The 19,842-nt window shown below is 45.2% G+C and overlaps 1 protein-coding gene across 12 annotated transcripts in view; it reads right to left on the reverse strand.

Moving 5' to 3' along the window:
* Positions 1-19,842, reverse strand: part of ARHGEF33 (Rho guanine nucleotide exchange factor 33) — a 128,644-nt gene that overhangs the window by 44,218 nt on the left and 64,584 nt on the right. For 2 of the 12 annotated variants that reach the window (XM_045079212.1, XM_045079205.1), the window contains 4 exons: positions 18,099-18,912; positions 13,615-13,754; positions 8,371-8,445; positions 6,461-6,595 (listed from right to left, as the gene is read on the reverse strand). In XM_045079212.1, the coding sequence (XP_044935147.1) occupies positions 8,394-8,445; positions 13,615-13,754; positions 18,099-18,912 (1,006 nt within the window). In that variant the 3' untranslated portion in view covers positions 6,461-6,595; positions 8,371-8,393. The other 10 variants (XR_006606484.1, XM_045079204.1, XM_045079206.1 and 7 more) reach the window with 9 other exon arrangements.

The following is a 19,842-nucleotide window of genomic DNA, read 5'->3' on the forward strand; positions in this document are numbered from 1 at the left end:
AACGAAGTTTAAAGGTAATATGTGTGAAGCCCAATGCCTTTCATAGAATAGGTACTTACTAAAGGTAACTAAAGTTATGAGGGATATGTTTTCAAAGTTTGACTGTTTTTGGATATCTTTGAAGAGGCTGATATTTTATCCTAAAGTCCCCATAACTTCTTGATTCTTTACCATCCAACTTCCTTTTATGTTCACTCTCACTTAACTTGGTTTTGACTGACTGTATTATATGCATTTCATAGGGCCCATCTGACTAGTCAACAAATATTTGCTGTTCCAGGTACACTTCTGATGTTAGGAACATAGCAATGAATTAAAAAAAAATCTGTTTAATCTGATAAGATTAGTCATCTAATGAGGAGATGTAGACAATGAGAAACAGCATATACGTTAGAATGTCGTAACTGCTACGAGCAAAGAAAAGGACGAGGTGATTGGGAATGTAAGGGATGGGGTGGTGGTATATAAAGGTGATGATCAGAGTCAGCTCAGAGAAGGTGGCGTATGAGTAAGGACTTGAAGGAGGTGAAGAAAGGAGACATGCAAGTGTCTGAGGAAGGGATATGCTGAGACGCAGTGAAAGAACAGTTCGGGAGCCTAGAGGCAGGAGGAATAGTGAGACTCTGTGTGCCTAGAAAGGAAAGAATGTGGGCAGGATAGGAGAGGCCATCAATGGTTTAATGGGATCCAGATCACTTGTAATGACTTTGGCTTCCATTAAAATAGAGTCCATAGAGCATTTGAGTAGAGCTTTGCTCTGGCTGCCATGTTGAGAATAATTAGGGGTTCAGAGTGGGAGTGGGGCGCTTAGTCCGACAGAAGGCAGCTTGGTCAAGATAATAGTAGTGCAGGTGGTGAGAAGTGCTCAGAGACATCCAATTTGCTGAGATACTGAACGTGGGGCTTAAGTAACAGAACTGTCGGGGTGCCTGGGTGGCTCAGTGAGTTAAGTGTCTGACTTTGGCTCAGGTCATTATCTCATGGTCCTTGGAGCAAGCCCCAAGATGGGCTCTGTGCTCAGCGGGGAGTCTGCTTGTCCCTCTGCCCCTCCCTACCCCTTGTGCTCTCTCTCTCTCTAAATAAATAAATAAATAAATAAATAAATAAATAAATCTTTAAAAAAAAAAAAGAATTAAAAGAAAAGAAACAGAATTGTCAAGGAGGACTTCAAGGGTTTTGGCAACTAGAAGAACAAAGTTACCATAAACTGAGTTGGGAAGGTAGAGCTGAAGCAGGCTAGGACACATTCAGCTCAATAAATATGTCAGACATCTGAGGGGTGCCAGGAGGCAATGGGAGTTAGGAGTCTGAAATCAGGGTCGAGTGGGCTGAGGATATAAAATTGGGAGTCACTTTCATAAAGATCATATTTGAAAGCTAGCAGACCGGATTAGATCGCCAAAGAAGCCAAGTACAGAAGGGAAAAAGAAGAGCTCTAAGTCACGGAGAGCCCCAGGGCCCTCTGACAAGAGAGGGAGAAGGAGGGAGAACCAGCAAACAGACCAATGAAGACAGAAGCCAACCGCAGTCTGTGCTCTTGGAGCCTAGTAAATTATGTCAGAAGGAAGAGGGGATAAGCATGTCAAATAGGTTTGATAGGGAGAGTGGACCATTCATTGAGCAAGGGGAAAGTCCGTGATGACCTGGACACAACCAGCTCAGTGAGTGGTGCGGGCCCAGCGAGTCTAATGAAGCATGGGAGCAGAGAACTGGAGCAGTTCCCTCTCACGCTTCCCGGGAAAGGTAAGCAGGGACATAAGGCACAGGCAGAACAGTCAAGGTATCTTTTGCTTAAAAAAATGGTAGAAAGAAGTGCATGCTTGAATGCTAAAGGGTTTGCCCCAGTTGGAAAGTGTGATAATGAGGAGAGGGGATGTGACCTAGTGCTGAATGGAAACAATCCACTTAGAAACCCAGATGGTGTCCTGCAACAGGCCTTTACAGTAGATCCCACTGCCTTCAGATGAAGGGCTTTAAATACATGAGGAAGAAAGAAAACACATTCAGTATTCCTGCTAAGAAGTATGAGCGTTTAATGCTACTATCTCTGAAGGGAATGAGGCAAGAAGGGAGGAAAAAAAATCTATAGAAAAGAAACAAGTTCAGATGACTTACCAAGATCACACATGCATAAGCTCTTTGAAAACAAGTTTTGGAAAACAAGCTATTTGGGTAGAAAAATCTTGACTATTTTGCATGTCTGACAACCCCCAAAAACAACATTTTCAGCACTGCCTAGATCATATCGTATGTTCTTATACAGCTGTTTAAAACTTTGGTCTAGGGGCATTTGAGTGGCTCAGTCAGTTGAGGTTCCGCCTTCAGCTCAGGTTGTGATCCCAGAGTCCTGGGATCGGGTCCTACAACGGGCTCCCTGCTCAGTGGGGAGCCTGCTTCTCCCACTCCCTCTGACATTACTCCCCCCACTTGTGCTCACTCTCTCTCTCAAATAAATAAAAATCTTTTTTAAAAATAAAATTTCTATTTTTTTCCCTTAAAATATATAGGTCCTCATCAATTTTCTCAACCTCTCTTCTGTCACATTTTCCTTTTTCCTCACGCCCTCCCCACCATGTGAGACTCACTGGCCCATGTTCCGTAAGTGCCAGGATGCTCAGGTGCTGAGAGGACTACACTCACATCTTTAAGTTGAATCAACTTCAGGGCAATGAGAATCTCAAGTGTTGCAAAAGCATTACTGGTTTTAGGCTCAGGGAGAAAATCAGTCATGGTGATGTTTCAAGAGAAAGTTTAGTCTGAAAACTAGATTTAATTTTATTGTACAACTTAACATAAGACATTCATTTTATTGTTTTCCTAAGTACATGCGATTATCTGGAATATACAATCAATTCTACCAATCTATTATAAAGGACACTAATCCTGTATATATGTATATTTTAACCAAAATCTTACTGTATGCGATAGTAAAGGACACAGACAATAAATGTATGAATTCAGAAAGATTCATTTGGGTTTTGATGAACCATCAACCTTCTATATCTCAAGGTAAGTGTAATCAGTTCTTTATTCTGTCCTAAATTTCCATCTATGGCTAGACTCTGAGTACTGAAGTTTACATACTAGATCGTTCAACTTATCGGTCTAAGAGGTAACAGCTCTCAGCTCTCAGTGGGCTGAACCATCACCTGCGAGCATTTAAAATGCAGATGCCTGGGCCCCACTCACAAATGCTCCAGTAAAGTGGGACTGAGCTAGGACCCAGGAATCTGAATTTTTACAAGGGCCCTCATGGAGAAAGAAACGTATCCGTAAAGACTTGAAGAAGTAAGTGAATGAGGTATGAGATCGTGAGATGCTATAGAAAGCTTTAAAGGGTTTTCCCTGGGCAAGCACAAAACACCATTCTACTTTCAAGCACCCGATAGGTTTAAACTATTTGTCCCATGACGAAGCCCCCCCACTGCAGAGAACCCTGCGGCGTGGGTCCACAGATCCCTGGTTCTCCAAGACTCTAGTTAGGGGTTCAGAAAAGCAGGGCAATCCTTGCTTGGGCTTGTATACAGACCACACCAGGCTTCGGAAGGGACGAGCTGCCCTGCAGCTCCCAGCCTGTGCAGAAACATCCCCCTCATCTCTTAGGGGGGGGTGGGGGGGGGAACCCAGGCACTCCCAGGAGACCGCTGTGGCCTCCCATGTAAACTGCACTTCTCCGGGAGACTAGAGCTCACAGATGCAGGAATTGCAAGGCTCTTTCTCACCCTGACTTCCTGACTTCATCTCTCATGCAACGTTATATGAAGTGTCATTAAGAAACGTCATTAAAGATCCTATCTCTGCTGTCAATTTATACTGCTACATAGAAAGATGATGAAATGAGCCAGCACAACACAGAAAAAAGTAGGAAACTTTTTTTTTTTTTTTTTTTTTTTTTGGTGGAGTGATGTTTTATAACTCTAGATGCTGTGAAAGTGGCAGTGGTGCCTTTTGCCTTTAAGCAAAACTGCTTTGGAAGACAACTGTATTTTATTTCCTTTGGTATTTTTCTTTTTAAAAAAAATTAAAAGGCAGGAAGGTAAAGCGACAACCTCAATGAGGAATGACTCTCTGTCAGATGATGAGCAGAAATTATTCTCCGTAGCCTACTGTGTACTATTCAAGAGGTGGAAAGGAATTTAAAAAGATACGTCATAGTTTGTTGTAGTTCCTGCCCTTGAAGGGACTTACATTCTTCTCGGGAAGACAAGACAAAGCGCATCAAAAGATAGACAAGTTACAGCACCAGAGATCACAGGAAGATGAGGGACTTACGCTGGACCTTGAAGACTGGCAGAGAGGAAGGCGGCTGGGGACAGGAGTGAGGCAGGGCCGCGCAGCCTGTCAGCCAGCGGTAAGAGCCCAGCTCCGCGGAGGCACGCCGCCCAGCAGGCCTGCGAAGTGTGGGGTGGCAGCCAGATAGAGGACTGGTGGCCGCGCTGCAGACACGGACAGCCTTGGAGGTCAAGTCAAGGAGTTCAGAATTTGACAAATAAGAACAGTCAAAGAGTTTCACACAATGCAGTATTTGGGAATATTAATGTGTTAGAGATGTGTAGGACTGATGGGCACAGACAGTACTTGGGGGCAGTTAGGAAATTACCAGAAAAACCCAAATTCCAGGTGATGGAGACCCAGAGAAGAGCAGCACTAATTATTACTAGTGTTATAGGCTAGTTTCATAAACTGTAACGAAACTGAGTTGTGCTACAGATGTAACGTCAAGACTTTTTCAAAGGATGTTATCAAAATGAAAATTTGAGGTGTTTGACAGTTTTGAAACCTTCCCAGTAGTCGATCATTTTAATGGCCAACATTATGAAGGGGAGAGAAATGTTATTGTTTTTACATTTTACTTAAAAGACTGTGACTCGTACTTCACTTTCCAGGCACAGTCACTTTTGCGCTGTGCTTCCAGGTACTCCCCTAAAACCGTCCTCAGCCTACGCATGGGAGAAATCTGGCTTCCAAGGGGTTCATGAATTTCAGGAAAATGAAAAGCTTGGCTTACACCTAAATACTGGAAACTCCCCAGACTTGGCAGTGATCTTTTAAGTGTTCCAGATCACCTATTGTTCAAAGTGGATAATGGCTGAGTTCCTAACTAATCATCAGACAAGCAGAAGAAAACCTGTTTAACACTCAAAAGTAGAACTTGCCCGATTCTGTGAAATAGCACGTTCCTAGAGGAACAGCCCCTCAAGAAGTTGGTCTGAGTACCAAGATTCTGAATGAACAGTCACCAAATGCCTCTAATTTATTACAGATGATTGTCTGGGAAGAGAGACAAATTGTTTAAACCTCATTTTTTCCTGTTATTCTTAGTTCGGGGCATGTCAAGGATGTGGACCACATTGGCCATCTCTGTGTGGAAACGAGCACATTCTAACACCCCATACCCAGGCCACCCTCACTGCAATGATTCCTCCGTCTGAACTATAAGAACTCTGGTGTTTTTTACAGCTTACTTCTAGAAAACAGAATAAGGTATTGCCAGCCCTAAGTTTTCATTCTGACCTGGTGTTTTGGAGCAACCCCTGTTTGTGAGCCACTAAAGCACTGATGTTGTTGCCCCTTCTTTCCAGACTGAAGAAAATCCTTTTAAAAAGAGGATGTAGCTGAATAAGTGCTTTTCCCCCCAATCCATCCGTTCATGAGTGAATGGGACACTCAGGATCACTAAGGGATCTTTGAGTCCTGAATGCTCAGTAACACACGGACTCTGCACTGTTCTCATCAGCAGCACAACCCACACGAGGGAAAATGTTTCTTTGGCCTCCCGGTTTCAAGAGAAATCTTTGTTCCCTGTACTGATTTTCATAACCACAGAACAAGAGAAATACTACTCTCAGGGTTCTCTTCCTGTTCAGAGAGCAATGTGTCTATAAGCTTTGAATCTTCTATATTATGGCTTAAGTGCAAATCCTCCACAACTCAGACTGGCAACAGGTAAAACACAACTCTGTTAATTGATCCTTTGCCTCAAGGGATGTTAGGTATTGGCTTGGGTTTTTGGAAGACATATGGCAAGACAGAACTGGCCCCTGGCATCGTGTGTATTAGCCTGAGAATCCTGGGATGAATTCCTAAGGTAAGTGCCTGGGAAGCAAAAAACTCACATCCACGTTACATGCTCAGTATCATACTGGGGGAATGACTTCAAGTTGGAAGTTTTTGTTCTTACAAACATTTATTTTCTTCCAAATTTACTGTGTTTCTGTAAAGCTGTGAAAAGTCTTCATTTCCCTTTTCCCAAGTGCTGAGGTTCAAAAAGCCAGCTCTCACCCATAGACTAATCTTCAGCTCTTCAGGGTCTTGTATGTTGATTTGGTTTCCTATGTAAGTATTTATACTAGTTTTCCTCAGGGATTTATACATCAATATATATAAGTATATATATTCCTACACAGATATATACAGGCTTTTTATCCTCATCTTACCACTTGACAATACAACTTTAAATATGTTTTACACAGCTGTTCCTTGGTCAAGGTCATTTGCAAGAGCAAGTCGGTTTCTGAAGAAATCTTGTTTGGTGGGTGAAGGATCCATTGAGGGATTCTCATTAGTTTTTTCCCTGTATTCTGATCCACTGGACCTAAAATCTCAGCACACAGATAAAGTACAGGTTGATTTGGTTTTAATTGTTTTCAGATATTTTATCCAAATTGCTTTGCATTTGTAAAACAGTTGCCTCATAGATCTGGAATAATTTTTACTTCCCTTCCATTTCATGACTCAGGACATGTGTAACTAAAGTTTGCAACAAACGTAAAGAGAATATCTTTCTAATGCTTTATGGAGACAGTTGTGACAACTGTGTATGTCAGTGTAAGATACTGTGTATAACGTAAAGGGGGAATAAAAGCTCAGAAAATGGAAGAAATCCTATTTTTGATTCAACCAAGTAACTACTCCACCAATTACCGAGGCCCTTAAATTCAAATGGATGGGATTCATTGTTCTCAGCCAAGGTTATCTATCAAGGGCCATTATTGAATTTGGGCGTTACATTACAAACTCTTGCTTTTGCTTGTTTTCATTTTGAAATGAAAGATTTATTGAAGCCAACCACACATATATGCCACATTTGGTAGGATGCAGAAATTAGTACAGTAGTCAGATTGAGGAGATTCTATCATCTCAACCACCATGAAGGAGACCAAGCCCAATCAATAGTCAACGACTCAGATCAGTCCAATTGAGTCCCCAGTCGAGGGTGCATTCTTCCTTTATCTTGGTTAAGCCAGTTGGGTAATCCATTCCAGCTCTGCACCTTCTCCAGATTGTTCATGTCAGAAGTCCCTGGAGGGAGGAGGCTTTCTGGAAATAACCTCTGATAAGCTACACTGGGGCCCTTTGACTAACTTAAATTCTGAGCTAGAATGGGTCGAACTAGCCCACTAAGAACCAGTATCAAAAGACCTCATGTAGGATGTATGCAAGTGATGTTATTGAAGTTCTTTGTCCAAAGCTCCTAGACAACTGAACAAGTTCTCCATATGCTGAGGCAGAATCGAGCATGCTTCCACTCTCCACAAAAGAAGGGTAAGTTCTTTCACTGTCTTTGGTATGCTACGAATCCTCCTCACTGCTGCTGTTAGATAAGTTAACTGTGACTCTATCATTTATTGCATTCATTGGGCAGAATTCACACATCCCTTTACATTATCCAAGGAAAGAAGCTGGATCCACACAAAGACTAAAATATTGATGTCTGGAAACCTAATGACTGACTGGACGTTTTCACTATTCACCCTGATACTTGGTATCACAGATGAAGCCAGAGCTGCCCACCATGTTTTCTACTTCCGGCCAGGAAGCAGCACTTTTCCACTACACTCCAGTGCACAGAGGAAAAAATATTCTTTCTCTCAACACCAGTCCATCTGCGTACTCATCAGATAAGATTCTATCTTATCTGGTGGGGTGAAAGTCCTTTGCCTTTTCAGAAGCCCCCTTGGAACTCTCCCTTGAAACAGCCTCCACATGCCCCACCCTAAAACTCCTTGTCTTCTCTCAATTCAGATTTCCCACCTACCTACAGTTCAAATCCTCCCTGAGTAGTACAGTTGTGCCCAAAATGTCAGGAAGATATATTTTTTACAGTTTTATTCTTTCCCCACATCTTCTGCTATCCAGAAGGCTAGGAATACCTATAAGTTTGGGGGGTGGGAAATAGGAAGCAAGATTTGAATCTGGCTGGTGTTTCTTCTGAATGGTTCCCCCCATGTGGCAGTTTCTCATCAGAAAATCATCAGTCAAAACTTAAAATCTTTACTTCACATTTCCCCCTCTTAGCTATAACTGATCTCTTCAAAACCCAATATGTCATACTTTGATGGTTCCAACATGCAACTGTTTAGTGTTTACCTGGAAATGGGAAAGCTTTGATGTCACCACCAGCCCCAAGGACCACAGAAATCTTCACCAGTTGCGTTCCCATTTCTGAAACAAATGCCAAAATCGCCCTGTCTGGTTTTCAAAGTCCACAAACTCAGCTTAGTATTTTCTTTTTTTAACTGCTCTTCTCACAAACCACTTTCTCTGTGTCTCCAAGTATTTGAATTTCTCTGCATCTCTTGATATTAACTATTAATTAACTAATGACTACGTTGCTAATCCTCTTCAAAATCCAGCATTCTACTGTAGCCATGACTATATGCTCCGTTTAACCTCTTCAAGACAATTTTAACTGCCCTCTTTGCAATGCCTACAGAGTATGTGGCCACTTGGACTCTTCCCAATGTGTGGTCGTTAGGCTTTGAAGTAATGTATAAATTACCAGGAAATAGCCTGCAGAATCTAGGAAAAGGGGCCAGTGAATTTGCTTTTATTGCCTTCATCTATAAAACAGAAACGGCTTTTGAGCTCCTGGGGCCATTTTGGTTGACTGCAGGGCAGATCTGAGCAGACACTAGAGGGATGGGCAGGCAAATGCTTGCTGGATAGGGGTACAGTGGCTGCCAGTACATTCTAACACAGAGCAATCCAAGTGCTTGATGGAAAGAGAATAATCATCGCTACGTTTCCTTCCGCTCAGTCCACAGAGACAAAGAAAATAACAAGCTGGGTAGGTCATACACATATAGATCTGCTACAAATAAGCCGTGTAAGTTTATTTGGAGCTGGGGAAGGGAGGAGGGGTAGAATCCAGTGCCGTGGAACCCTATGACCTAAGAAGGGGTGGTTTTCTGATTGGAAACACTGTCTGCTGTGCAAGCTTTAGGAGACCTGCGCAAGGAAAAGTAAGGGAGCAGAGGACACCCATCCTGTCGCCCAAATCAGTTGGTCCTGGTAACCAATAGGGTGACAAATGAGCATTCGTATACTGTATGTTTGTTGAGTGCTTCCTATGTTCTAGCTACTGAACCTTCAGCTAGATTACCCTTACATTTAAACTGTAAGCTTCTAATGGGCTACAACTATGTCTCTTACTTCTTTTGTGCTAGACAGAGCCTAGTACACTAAAGATATTTAACTTAGTGATGGATTTCAAATGACCTATTAAGACACATTTGTAATGAGGTTTAAGTCATCTAAAATGTTATGCCTTCAATCATCTCCTTTAATTTGGAAGTGATGTAGGGAAACGAGATGGGAGATGAGAGAGGAGCCCAGAGTGGGTAAGCAATGGGAGAAGGACTTGAGATAGGCTGGGAGGAGGTGAAGAAGGGGGGGTACATTATCAAGTAGTTCTTTGGTAGTCCCGCTTTCTATTACATGGTCTGTTCCGCAGCCGAGGCTGGGCATTTGCGGAAACAGCTGAAAAGATACCAAAGAAGAGGACCCGCTGATGTTCAGTTACATGGAGCCCTGCAGACATATTCCGTGTGTGTGTGTGTGATTTTGGTGTGATTCCTGCAGGGAGAGTGATGATGTAGGAAGGAGACAGTCTGAGGTATATACGGTATAAAGTGTTAAAGAGGAAAAGAATGGGTGAGGAAGCAGAATTAATCATTTGGAAGCCATATGCTTTTTCTTCTACTCCCCCAAATTTGAGGATAAGAAGAGCCTCTCTGCTCTGTACCCTTAAACTGTCTTCCATAACCCTCTTCCTCCATACCACACCCCCAACCAAGAATACTTACTAAACTAAGTGCAAGATTTATACATAAAGATAACGTAGCATTTGTCTCACGCTTCAGAGTAGTCTAGATGTAAGTCCTGAAGCCTCCATATACAGCCTTCCAGAATGGGACAGTGTGCCTTACTCCCTGCTCCAAGGCAGAGAGAGGATTCAGTCCAGCATCAGCCTATCACATTAGGTCTGTTCCTGGCTTCTGAGGAAATTCATTTCAAATTTTTAAAGTCACTTAACATTTCCAAGCTTTAGATAGGTAGTCTTTATTCTGATCAATTCTGGGCAGCTTTCAGGGACATGTGACCTGGTATCTACCCAGGACAAATGTGCCTGAGACAGAAATAATCAGAGCATCATCCTTTTCCCCAAATATCTTAGGCATTTTTCAGGATTTTTTTTTTTTTTTTATGATGTCAACTTGACTCTCCCTTTTGAATCCTTGTGGGTCTGAGTATTCGGCCCTCCCAGCCTCAGAGGGAAGAGAACCCTTTCTCAGGTTTTCTGTTGCATCTGGCTCCATGCCTAGCTTCATCCCGAAGCAGCACTCTGGGTGTGTGGGGCCACCAGCCAAACAAGCCCCTATGGATACAAAAAGGGTGTCAGTGTAGACAGGAATGAGCCTCCAGAGGGCTGTGGGGGAGGCAGGCAGCGAGCCCCAAATGTGACACTGGTGGCTCTTCTGGCACTAGTCCATTTCGGACCTCTGAGGCCAGGCTGTGGCATGGTTCTGGTACCCAGGTTGAACCACTTCTTCAAGTCACAGGGCTTGCTGCCAGCCTGACCTCCCAACACATGGGAGGAGAATGAGCTAAATGTCTCTTTCCAGTTCCTCCCTGTATCAGTCCACATGCCTGACTTCAGAGTGCAAGTTCCTACACAACAGCTGGGACTATGACATTCACGATTCCTATACAAGTGTCTCACAGAACACATGCACGTAAGAAAGAATGCTTAACTTTGGAGAAGGATGGTGCGTTCTCATCTGAGTTAAGAGCCGCTGACCTTTCTGTGTCGCTCTGGGACCTCCTTGCCCTTCCTCTCTATCTTAGCATAATGGAGCAAATTTCCCATGGTTCTTACTCAAGAACACTCAGGAGAAACTCCTCAAGCTGCTTCTTTATCCTGTGCAGAGTCCCAAAGCGCCCCTCGCAGCTTCCTGACCCAAGGGGATGAGCAAGTACCAGCTGGGGGTGCTCAGGACCCTACCCCAGATGTTCAAAGCCAGGAAAACCTGCCAGAGGGAGCGGCCACCTGTGTGGTACCCCCTCAACTTCCATTCATAGACCACTTTGGACGCTAAACACAAAGGCAGCAGCAGTTTGGTGGCAGCATTGTGACTGATGCAGGGGAGACTGATCTATGAGAAAGGGTAAGAGGACTAAGGAGATCCACTGAACCCTCTAAGAAGGATCCCCAAAAGGTACAAGAAGACTGAAAGCAATTAACCAACATGAATTTGGAGAGTCCACAGCTAGTCCTCAGCATTGTGCCGAGGCTGGGGGTCAGGGGGTGGTGGGAGGGCTAGAGAAAGATAAAATCAGGTCTTCCACATGGTGAGTCTTTAAAATTATAGGTCCCAACGCCATATTAATTTCTTGTTCCCGGTGTTAAAAAGATGTGATTACTCAGATTGATCTAAAACAAAGCCAAAGTACAGATAAAGCAAATCTCAGCACTAGAAAGGACTCAGGTGCTCATCTTGGGCAATTCCCCACTCCGTGCAGGAGTCCCTTCCATTAGCATCCCTGACCAGGGTCACCCAGCTTCTACTCAGGAGAACCCAGTCCCTCATGAGGCAGCCAGCTCCACTTCCAGGACCTGCATTTTTAGAAAGTTCACCCTCTTACCCACTGTTCCTACTTCTGCCCCCCAGGTACAGAGAGGACAAGTCTACCTCCTCTGCCTCACATAACTGGCAGAGCGTTTTCTTATATCGCTCTGAAAACTGGGAATTTGTAAAGGAACCAGTGGTGAATCCATGGCTCACTGTTTTACGACAGACAGACTCACTCACTATACAGGACAGTAAGCAAAAAGTTGACTATTTGTTTGGGAACACGGTGGTCTAAAAAAAGAGATAGGTTTAAGCAGCGCCTCTCTTAGGAGTCCTTAGAAGGATTCAGGAGCCTAAATCCTAAGGTTGGGCTGGAGGGTTGTCTGCTTCCAGGTCTCTCCATCCTGGCCAAACACGACGGAGGTAGGCCCTAGGCCAAGAAAAATCTAATCTATGAACGTAAAGAGAGGAATCCAAGTCTTAACTCCTCACTCCCTACATAAAGGGGGTCTAGCAATAATCATGTGGACCTTGGCAAAACCGAAAGGGGACTTTGTGGAGCAGTACTGCGTCTAACTGTGACACTGTTGGTTTCTTCCTTGTCCTCATTCTTCCAGCAACAGCAGGCAGGGCCCACACCCACAGAGGCACTTGTCTTGCTACATCCCTCCCCATGGGAGAAAAAGCAGATACACCATCCAAAAAAAGTCCTCACTCCAGGCCTGCCCCCTTTCATCAAAACCATTGTCTAAATCAGCCAGTAACTTCTACCCTCAAGGAAAAAGTGATGTTCCTCAACTTCCTCACTTACCAGCAACTCTCCAAAGGCAGCTACAGTGTCTTTAACTTTTCCATCCACTAACTGTTTAAAACTGACTGCAAGAACCTTCTCTAACAAGAGAAACTAAGTAGCAGGGAAAACCTCTCCAAGGAAGGGGGAGGTGGCATGAGGACCAGTGGAGATAAGGGACAGTAAGTAGTCTCCCAGGCAGGGAATGCCTAGACTGGAGAATCCTTCTCAGGTCAAATGCTAAAGGCTTAAATCTCTCTTCTTTACATTTCATGCTGGGGTCTGGCCACCATCTCCCAATCTATAAGACAATGCTGGTAAGTGCTGGCCTAAATGCCTGGGGAGTGATTTCCTACGGCAAGGACTCAGAGTCTTTGAAGGACCACCGAAGGCAATGTCTTGTTTTGGCCTCCTACGGAGTATGGAAACCCCACTAACATAATTTTCTTTAACTCAGGCCCAAGTCAAATCCATTCCATCATTTATGCTAAGGAAGACACTAGCAAAAGTCCCAATAACCATGTACTAGCATCCAGGATAACTATAGAGTCCTACAGGCAGAAATGCTGAGACGCCTTGGAAAACTTTCCACAGGTGGGTAGATTTGGAAGGAACACCCATTACACCCAACTCCCACAGTGGAACCCGGACCTCCCCATCTAAATGGATTTGATTGTCACCAGCTCATTACCCTGGGGACCTCCTCTGCTTCATCCTGTCAGACACATGACTTTGGGAACAAGGAAGTGGAGCTAAAAGAGGCAGAGAACAGGGCTGAGTCTGCTTTTACTCTAGAAAAATACAATAAGAAACATCTTCCCCTGACAGGAATTGTGGCTACTGGCTGCAGGCACTGGGCTTGAAGCTGTGTGTGAAACCAGGCTACTTAAAACTTATTATGGTTAAAACCTCCAGACTTAGCCCAAAGGGAAATGAGTTACAATGCTGTCTTGTCTAAGGGCTACTCACTTCTTTTTAAAGAGCTTGCGGAAGGAGCTGCGAAAGCCCCCTTTCTGGTCTTGCCTGGGGTTTTGATCGCTGAAAGATGTTTGTTCGCTTTCTCTTTCTTCCTTCGGACAGAATCTGGTGGTGTCTTCTAAATGCATCTCCTGAAAATACAAAAGAGGGGTGGTTATTTACTCTTTCCAAAGCTCACGTTATCCTGACTGGGACCATTTTTTTTTTAACTTTGTCACTTTCCCCTCTCACCCCAAAGAATAATGGGGAGCACCCTATTCCCACTAAAGCAAACCTAGGCTAATTAAGAAATCAGTGAAAAGAGGAAAATTCTGCTGAGTGCAGAAGTATTTTGTATGTATCAAGACAAACAGTCTTAGAGTAGGATTACGGTATAACAATAATTAAAGATCAGGACATAAGGGAAGTTAGTATCTAAAGGCTACAGAGAGTAACTTCTTATTCTGGCACCAATCCTGTCTTGCTGGGTAACGAGCAGCGGTCCCCTCACGTATCTGGGAATGTTTCTCTTTCTACAAAATAAGGTAGTTCCTTCATCGCAATGCTAGTTCTAAACTCAAGCTCCTAACTCTCCATTTTAGACATAAACGAGGGAAGGAGGTTTTGCGGGGTCAGATCTGTTTAGAAGTAGGTGTCAACCATGTCTACATGGGCACATATGTGCATGTGTGTATGTGTGCCTGCCGCACACTTTTAATCTGTAAATACACATTTAGTATAGTTTTTGGCATTCTTAATTCATGATAGGTACAGTGTGAAGTAAAAATTAATAAAAAAAAATAAGGCTCTATCTTCTGTGAACTTTCTAGTTTAAGTGTGAGATGTGCTAAATAAAACAGATATGCACTTATATTTCTGTTCCAGATGAATGAAGTATTTACTGTGGAGTGACTGAGACCTAAAAGCCACCTAATAAAGTTGCTGCATTTTGAAACTAAGAGAACCCAAGGAGTCACAAAAAAGACCACTATGAAACGAGCATGAGTTGAATGGGTGACTGCTTGCTGACCGTGAAGTGAGGCGTGGGGATGATTTTTTTTTCCCCCCAGGAAACATGGGTTTGACTCTGAGAACTTAACTTGCAGTTATAGTAGCAGATCTAGAGGTTCCCTGAGACGCTACTAAGATTCATTACTATGCTGTGGAGAGCAACGTCTTGACTTAGCTTAGTGTGCTGTTTCTCAAACTGTGGTCCTGGGGCGACAGGATGAACCGGAGCTTTTATTTAAAATGTATATTGCCTGAGCCCCAACCCAGACTTGCAGAGTCAGAAACTCTGGAGTTAGGTCTAGGTAATCCTTACACACACTGAGATTTTAAAAACCAGTGGTTTAAGGTATGCTCCTGCCCACCTGCTCTTAGCGTTCATGAGTCCCCCTGGACTCCTGCTAAGACGCAGACTCTGATTCAGTAGGTCTGGGATTGAGCCTACATTCTGCAACTATAATAAGCTCCCAGGTAATGGACGCATTTACTACCAGCCTAAGGACCACATTTTGACAGCTGGGCTTTTAGGGACTGCTTAGGAACTAAATATATTAAGTTTAAGGAAAATCTCTCTGTGCAATCATGATCTTGATAATATCTTGCATTTGTATAGCATTCCACACTTTACAAAGCCTATCCACATACTTGATCTTATTTGGCCTGATGCCCCACAACAACACTGTGAGTTATGCAAGGTATGTATTGTCTTAATTCTACAGATGAGAAAACTGGAGGCACAGAGATGCCAAGCGAGTTACCCAAAAGCACACAGCTATTTGGCAGCAGAGCCAGGACAGGTGTCAGATCTCCTGAAACCCAGGTAGGTGTTCCTTATACTAAAGCATGCAGCCTTCTTTCCTGACTCTTGGAGACAGGATTTGGCTAGCTCATCAGGGCACGGGTAGAAGATACACAGAGTGTATTTAAGGAGATGGAATAGTAGGAGCTTTACACATCTCAACAGCAAAGAGCTGACACCTTTAAAGATAGGGCTTTCGAAGGATTCATCTTTTGTAACGAAAACCCCATCTCACTTCCACCTCAACCACACACTCACATACAAACATGCACACATATACACATATATACATGTACAGAGAACTGCCCGCGTACACACATGCATGTATGTGCACATACATACACACATGCACATATATATCCACACACAGTCTCTGCCCACCTGGACTGTGCATTCTATCTCTCTCTAGGATACCTTCTGAATCTTTAGAAAGAAAAATTTTGTCCAAAAACAGAAATAATAAGCAAGGTGACCTTTGTGTGAAAAATTCACATGCTTGAAAAATTTACTGATAACTGAAAGAGAAAAGGCCTCTTTTAGCTGACCTCTATTTGCCATCTCCTTATTGTCACTTTCTGAACCAACTTGACTCATGTATGACACTGCTAGGGGATGAAACCTGCTGTCCAGGATGTCTGATTAACAGTACCTAATATACTGTTTATTGTTATCTGCTATGTCTGATAAAGAGTCACAAATATTTGACTCATCGTTTGCTTCTCAGATATATTACTCGTTATTTCTCATTAATGTCTTTTTTTTCCTGTCAATTGTTGAACTCCCATTTTTTCACATATTCGCTGAGGGAGAGAGACTTTCATGAACATGTGACATAAAAGCATTTGGGCAGCTTAGACTACACTAGTTAGAAGTCTTTATATGTAAATCTCTGCCTATCTCAAGTCAGTTGGAATTGCCATTATTATTTCCTGCCTACCTCCCTTGCTAATGGACTTTTAAACTTTGACACAGGCCTAAGATTGATTTGCCTAAGAAATTTTGCCTCATAGAATTTTGTAAAGTTCAGAGTTGAAAACCAATGCCAGAAAAAAAAAAAAAAAAAAGATCTCAGAACTCTGGGGAATCTCAGCAACTTTAGCTGAGCGTACGAAAGTCCCTCTGCAGGAACCAGACTTTGATTCTGGAGTCCAGATGGGCTACGAGCTTCAAGGCTCTTCATGACCCAGCCCCTTCTTTTTCCTCTGGCCTATGGTCCACCAGTCCCACCTGGCACAGTATTCAAGAGGAAAAGACCCTGCTGTTTCTAAAAAAGACTCATGAGCCTTTTTCCTATGTCCCTACCTCACTCTTCATCTAGGCAGCTTTTAAAATTAAATTCAGACATCCAATTTATCCAGAAGGCCCTGTCTGTCCACCATTGCCCCAGCAGGGTTTAAATGCACTTCCCACGTGTTCCCACCATTTATTTTTAAGTCTGTGTGTCTGTGTTTCCTTTCTGAGATAAGCCAGTGGTCCTGAAGGGCAGAGACTCAGGTGCCATTCATTTCTGAACCCTCAAGTCCTTAGCCCCATGTCTGCTGAAAAACGATTGAATGAAAGGAGTCAGTGATCCTCAATCCGTCCCACCTCACTTGGAAATGGGAATAGATGGATTATAGGACTCTTATTCCTGGAAAAACCTCCTTTAGTTTAGGCAAAAGGTCTTCCAGCTTGATACAAATTAGGCCCGGACTGTATCATTTTCAAGATGAACAAGTACAGAGCGGCCCTGTAAACCCTAACCACTACTCTTAAACGGGTTGAACAGGAAGGATGGTGGCAGAGGTCAAAGCTGTCCTGTCACTCTCTGCTTAATTAGAAATAGCGTTGTTCCAATCATACGCAGAGAAATTAAGTGTTTGCTCAGGAACTACTAGCCCTTTCGTGAATATGTACTTAACAACCCTTTAAACGTCCCAAGGCTTGCAGAGAGCAAGGCTGGACGTCAAAATACTAAATACTGATATGGACGCCTAAAAAGATATTTGCGAATCATCGCCTCCTCGACTCTATCGTGTTGTCCCCCGTCCCAGTGGAATCTGCAAAGCAACGCGACACTCTCTTCCAGTCACACGTGCTGCAGACTTTGCAGGGAGTCCGCAGTGAGCCGGAGCAACGTGCCTCCTCCCTAGCTACAGGCAAGGCTAGTGCGGGTCGGGGGGTGGGGCAGACCGGCACCCCGGGTTCTGTGTTTTGAACACCTCCACGAGAAGGGGCGCCTCGCAGGCAGGGGAAACAAGGCTGGGACTAGTGTGCGGGACTTTGAATGCCAAGTGCGACTGTGAGGGGCCGCACCGCTTAGCGGCAAAGCAGAGAACACCCCTAACTGTACGGGGGAGGTGTGGGGCAGGGCGGCTAACGGTGTCGACAGGTCTAAGAGTCCGTCTTCTCTGCGGCCTCTTTGCCTTCCTACAGACACAGGACACAGAGAAATTAAGTGTTTGCTCAGGAACTACTAGCCCTTTCGTGAAGGACACGCCCTCGTGCCCTGGCCCTGCAGGACGGGAGCTACCGCTCGCCACCGAGGGCACCTGACTTACAAGCCTCCGACCCGGGCTCTCCCCCGGCGGCCTCCGCTCCCCCTCTGGTCAGCCCGCTTCCCCTCCACGCTAGGGGAGCCCAGGTTGCTCCCTGGAGATCTAGGCCCCGGGCTGCCGGCGCTGTGGGTTTGGGTTCGGTTTTACTTTACCCTCCTTACTTCCAAATAGGTCTGCTTTTCGCTTTGGGACCTCTGTTGGGGGAAGAAGGTCCTGGGCGCGCCGCGGGCGGCGGCGGCGGCTGCGGCGGCGGCCTGGCCGTGCGGCTGCGCGGCGCGCTCGGCCTTGAGCGGCGCGCGGCCGCCGCTGCTGCTGCGCGTGCTGTAGAGGCGCGGGGCCACGCCCTCGGGGGGCGGCGCGCGCGGGAACTCCTTGAGCGAGCGGCTCAGCGGCTTGGCCTTGCCCTGCGCCTGCGCCGCCGCCTCCAGCTTGTAGGCGCTGCTGCTGCCCGCCGGAGACGTGGCGCTCTTGGGCAGCGGCTGCAGCGGGTGCTCCGGCCGCTCGGCCTCCATGGCGAAGCTGACGGGCCGCAGGAAGCAGATGTCCAGGCTGGACTCGGAAGAGGCGGGCGAGCAGTTCTCGAAGAGGGCCGGGGCCTGGAACGGCTCCTCGTCGTAGGGCGCGGGCAGCGCGAAGATCTCGCCGCCGTACTCGAACTCCTCATAGCCCGCGGGCACGAAGCCGCGGGCGTCGGGCAGGAGCTCGGCCGGGGCGCGCAGGGACCGCTCCACGTTGCCCAGCGGCTCGGCGGGCGAGGGCTCGAAGTCCATCTCGGGGATGGCCTGCAGGGGCCCGGCGAGCGCCTTCACGTCCTGCTCGGCCGCACAGAACTGCGCCGGCGCCAGGAGGCTCTCGGGCCTCTCGTGCTTTCTGCCCTCCATCTCCCACTCACTGGGCTTCCCAGGCTGCATGCTCTCCATCAGGCTTTGCTGTTGTTGGCTCTTCTTCACTGGGGGCATCAAATGTCTTTAAAGGGGAAACAATACAAAAGAGGTGTGCTTACGGTGGATTCGTGCAGGCCTCTCCCCGAAGCTCGAGGCCTGGAGCAACACGCATCTGCTAGCTACTGCTTAGGCACAAAACTGCCGGTTCCTCTCCTCTCTGCCCTCCCAGGCGCCTGCGTGCGTCACCTACCAAGCTCCATAAGCTTCTCCAGCTAAGGAGTCCCCCTGGCCCCCCACGTGGGAGGGTGAAAACAACATCTGTAAAGCAAATGACCGAAGTATCTATCTGAGCAAGGAGGCTGTGCACCGAGATCGCGGGTCAGCCAAGGATGGTCACCGCTCTCCACGTGGAAGCTCTGACCCGCCCACCACCGGGCCAGAATGGAAGGTACCTCCTTTTACTCTCCTCCCCCTTTTTTTCTCCTAGCAATAGGATGCAAAATAATGGAGGGAACTTTTGTTCCACTCATGGATCTTCACGCTTAAGAACAATTAAATTTTTAAATGAAACAAATGTGGTACGATCTGAAAAACTGTTGAATCTGGATGATGGTATATGGGGTTCACTGTACACTTTACTTTTGTATGTATTTGAAGTTTTCATAATAAAAACCTGAAAAAATTTGTGGCTATAGAGCATGCTGTATTAAAGTCATCTCAAACTTTCACCCACAAAAACAACCACCCAAATGAAAAGGCTCTCACTCTAAATCTGCCCAATTTCATGTTTAATCATGAGTAATGAATAGGATATGAGCGTAGCAAAAACATCAGATTGGATGGGATTTGCCAGCTATGATGGATGATAATTGCCAAGCAGATGTGAGTGCATGACTACCCACTGACCCAACCTTTTATTTATTTATAGTTTATTCATTCTACCACAAAAATGCAGATGTATTAAAAAGAAAGAAAACATGCAAATACTGAGTATCTTTTTTGGTGATCTTAA

Source organism: Mustela putorius, unplaced genomic scaffold, assembly GCF_011764305.1.
Source record: "Mustela putorius furo isolate JIRA1106 unplaced genomic scaffold, ASM1176430v1.1 tig00000281_pilon_pilon_pilon, whole genome shotgun sequence".
Lineage (NCBI taxonomy): Eukaryota > Metazoa > Chordata > Mammalia > Carnivora > Mustelidae > Mustela > Mustela putorius.